General features: G+C 57.2%; 2 protein-coding genes across 2 annotated transcripts in view; both read right to left on the bottom strand.

The window, feature by feature from the left end:
• Nucleotides 1–120: 120 nt before the first annotated feature.
• ACA1_086640 (Channel-conductance-controlling ATPase) lies at nucleotides 121–2,340 on the bottom strand (the record flags this gene model as incomplete). The annotated part of the gene is made up of 11 exons (XM_004337303.1): nucleotides 121–168; nucleotides 253–298; nucleotides 382–509; nucleotides 623–698; nucleotides 830–926; nucleotides 1,091–1,250; nucleotides 1,381–1,476; nucleotides 1,616–1,739; nucleotides 1,840–1,978; nucleotides 2,079–2,160; nucleotides 2,284–2,340. 11 exons carry the CDS (start codon nucleotides 2,338–2,340, stop codon nucleotides 121–123), a joined length of 1,053 nt encoding a protein of 350 aa, XP_004337351.1.
• A 419-nt stretch (nucleotides 2,341–2,759) lies between these two features.
• Nucleotides 2,760–3,488, bottom strand: part of ACA1_086530 (uncharacterized protein) — a gene marked incomplete at both ends in the record, with an annotated part of 3,161 nt that continues 2,432 nt past the window's right edge. The window contains 4 exons of the mRNA XM_004337302.1: nucleotides 2,760–2,866; nucleotides 2,982–3,097; nucleotides 3,159–3,268; nucleotides 3,363–3,474. Coding sequence (XP_004337350.1) covers nucleotides 2,760–2,866; nucleotides 2,982–3,097; nucleotides 3,159–3,268; nucleotides 3,363–3,474 — 445 coding nt within the window. The remainder of the gene's footprint in view (nucleotides 2,867–2,981; nucleotides 3,098–3,158; nucleotides 3,269–3,362; nucleotides 3,475–3,488) is intronic.

Raw genomic sequence — 3,488 nt, 5'->3', positions numbered from 1 at the left:
CGATCTTGTCCAGCTCCTTGCGTCGCAGGAACTTGTTGAGTCGATCGAACGAAATCTTGGCCTCCGACCAGCGCGAGATCATATTCGGAAACTGCACTCGCACACACACAGCCCCGCGAGTTAGTTCGTGTGCGTCGTGTGTTGTGGCGGAATGCGCGGACTGCATACCTGGAGGATGATCCACGAGAGCGAAGCGAAGATGGAGAGCGAGGGGAAGATGAGGTGGGCCGTCAGCTCGTTGCCCAGCAGAACGTACACGCTGAACGTGCCCACCGAGATGAACGTGGACATCGACATCCTGTCCACCCCACATACACGCACCACACACACGCATCAGCTCTCGTGTGCGTCGTGTGCGTCGTGTGTGCGATGAGTGCGTACATGAGGAACATCATGCAGGCGTAGAGGTAGGAGAACTTCTTGAGCTGGGTGACTTCGTGCGCCCTCACTTCGTTGATCTGCTTCATCACCTGGTACTCCCAACAGAACAGCTTCACAATCAACACGCCCTATTGGTACGTCCAATGTCGCATGCAGCAGTGCGTGTGCGGTGGTGCGGTGGCGTTAGATGTATATCTAACATAACACCTCGCGGTGAGAAATCAGCTGATGAAGAATGTACGTGGAGAATCTCGGTGATTTTCTTGACCCGCTCGTCCTTGAGCTCCATGATTTTGGTATCCGCGGCGAGGAAGCCACTGATGTGATGTGATGAACACACACGACACACACACGACACACACACGACACAGTAAATCAGTGAGTGCGTGAGTGCGTGCGTGCGTGGTCGATCATGGATATGATCAGGTGGCGTGGCACGAGGAGGTACCGATAGATGAAATATTTGAGGGGCATGACGCCCACCGTGATGACCAGCGACGTGAACGCCGCTGGCCCCAGCCACCCGTAGAGCAAGTACACCGCTACTGCTCAGCACGCACGCACACGCGACACACACCGCACACACACACACACACACACACACACACACACACACACACACACACCACCGCACACGCAGCATGTTGTTAGGGGGAGTCAACATTGCCGAGAGGAGGGCAATAGCGAAGGTGAGGGACTCTTCACGCACGCGTCAGCTGCAGTGGATGCGCCCAGATTCGGTGCGCGAACCAGGCAAGGTTGGCCACCTTGGACGGATCCACGTTCATGACGTTGGCTGCGTTGCCTTTGGAAACGCGCTGGAGGCGCAGGCTCTTGCGGTAGATCAGCGTGGAGAGCATGGAAGACACCTGCCCGCGCGTGAACCCAAGAACATCACAATGTGACGCATCACGTGAGCGGAATTCCGACGCATACATGCGTGTCTGTGCGTGTGCGGTAGTGCGTGTGCGTGTGTCGTGCGGTGTGTGCGGTTCATACGTTCATGAGCACCCGCTGGGCGCGAAAATAGGTCATCTGCTGAAAGACCAGGTGCGTCACAGAGACGGCGAACACGAGGCCCACGTACAACAGGCCCTGCGACCAGCCAGCGCTCTTGAGCCGCATGGACGAACGTGCGGGTTCAGTGAAATGTATACAATATTCCCCACAACACGCACACACCGCACACACCGCACACACCGCACACACCGCACACATGAGACAGCACACGCACCTCGTCGCCTACGAACTGGATGATCCACGAATATATGACCGGCAGGGCCAGCTCGCATAAGTTGCCCACCAGCATCAACACACCCACCCATGAGTACTCGAGCCACACGATCGCCCAGATCGACCTGCGCGTCGTCGCAGCCGCCGCGTGAGTCACGCACAGCGCACGACACACACGAAACACACGAAACACGACACATGCGGCAAACACGGCACGCATCGGACCTGGCCAGTGCCCACCAGGACTCAGTGTGCTGCTTGCGCGCGTTCCATTCGCGCTTGAGCCGTTGGGCCAACCCGACGGGGTTGTCTCTCGGCGCAATATTGTAGAGATCAGTCAGCTCCAGCGGCCTCTGTGCGCCCACTGTGTGCGTGTGCGTGTGTGTGTGCGGTGGTATGTGTGCGTCACGGGATCGATAAGAGTCTCTCTCTACAAGCTGCCAATGCGAGGTGAGAGCACGTACGCTTGACGAGAGGCGTGAGCCAGGCGAAGACGAGCTGCGACACGAGCGACGCCTCGAGCTCGGGCAACGGCGGTGCCAGCAGCTGCACCTACAATTAAATTGTTTTAAAATGGAAATAAATAAATACAGAAAAGGGCGAAAGTGTAAAAAAAAAATAGATGCAGAAAAAGATGAGATGATGATAAATCCAAAGAGGGTTCTGCACCGAGACGGCAGACGACGTGGCCACCGCCGGCACCGGCAACTTTGACCTGTGCAGCATGCGCGGCGGGCTGCCCAGGTGCGTCTGCGTCGTGGCTCATCGTTGTGTGTGTGTGGCGTTTGAAAAAGAAACGCAAACTGGCGGCGCCAAGTAAGCTCCCCCAATCGGCGAAATGGAGATGGGAAAGCCAATCCTCGCCACTGAGGGATGACCGAAACAAGTGTGCAAAACGGGACTCCCCGGGCAGGGTTCGAACCTGCGACCTCACGGTTAACAGCCGTGCGCTCTACCAACTAAGCTACCGAGGATTGCCTACCATCTTGCCCCCGTATCGCAGAGGTGGAAACCTGCCTAACTGCACTGACCCAGGCAATGCACCTTCACATGTGTTGGTTCGGACACATATATCAGGCGAGGACCGTCAGAGTCTTGCCATGCGTCCAAAGAAAAATTGACATGGCCAAGGGCTGACTTCTTTATCAGGCATCGGGTGGCAGCCCCTGGTCCAGGTCGAGGGGCAGCTCCACGCTGCGGTGCTTGGCGAATGACGTCAGTGGGCGGTTGGGCACCAGGTACTCTCTCAAGCCTGTGCCAGAGGGCGCAATGAGATTTGTGTGTGTGCGTGTCGTGTGCGTGTCATGTGCGTGTTGTATGCGTGTGTCGTGTGTGCGCTTTTGGGCGTTTTGTGTGAAGACACGCACCGACTTGGCCGTCCTCGGTCCGGGTGAAGCCGTCGCCGTGGAAGAGTTGGGAGAGGCCGACCTCGTGGTAGAGGAATGCCCTCGTGTGTCCCAACGACCCGCTCGACTTCAGATATCTGTGCATGCGCGCGTGCGCGCGTGTGAGATCATGATGAAGGCCAGCGAAGGAAGACGTACCGCTCGAGGGTCATGAAGTGGTGATGGTCCCGGCCCTCTCGAAACGAAGCGTGAATGTCGAACTCGGTGAAGCGCGCCTGCACCTCCTCCAGCGTGTACTTGGGCAACAGCTGTTGAGGGAATATGTGCATTATAAAGTCATACACTATATTATACGAATATACACTATAGGTCAATCAGAAATCATAGAAGAGAGGCGCATACGTGGGCGTGGGGCTCCACGTGGGGCCAGGCCTCGGGGAATGCATCGCGGACGAGCTCAAGCACTCCGTCCCATGTGGCCTGCCTCGCTTGCACCTCGGGGAACAGGCACAGCCTGAACCGATAGCC

This window comes from Acanthamoeba castellanii (genome assembly GCF_000313135.1).
Source record: "Acanthamoeba castellanii str. Neff unplaced genomic scaffold scf7180000084637, whole genome shotgun sequence".
NCBI classification, from domain to species: Eukaryota; Discosea; order Longamoebia; family Acanthamoebidae; genus Acanthamoeba; species Acanthamoeba castellanii.
This window is presented reverse-complemented; position numbering and strand designations above follow the sequence as displayed.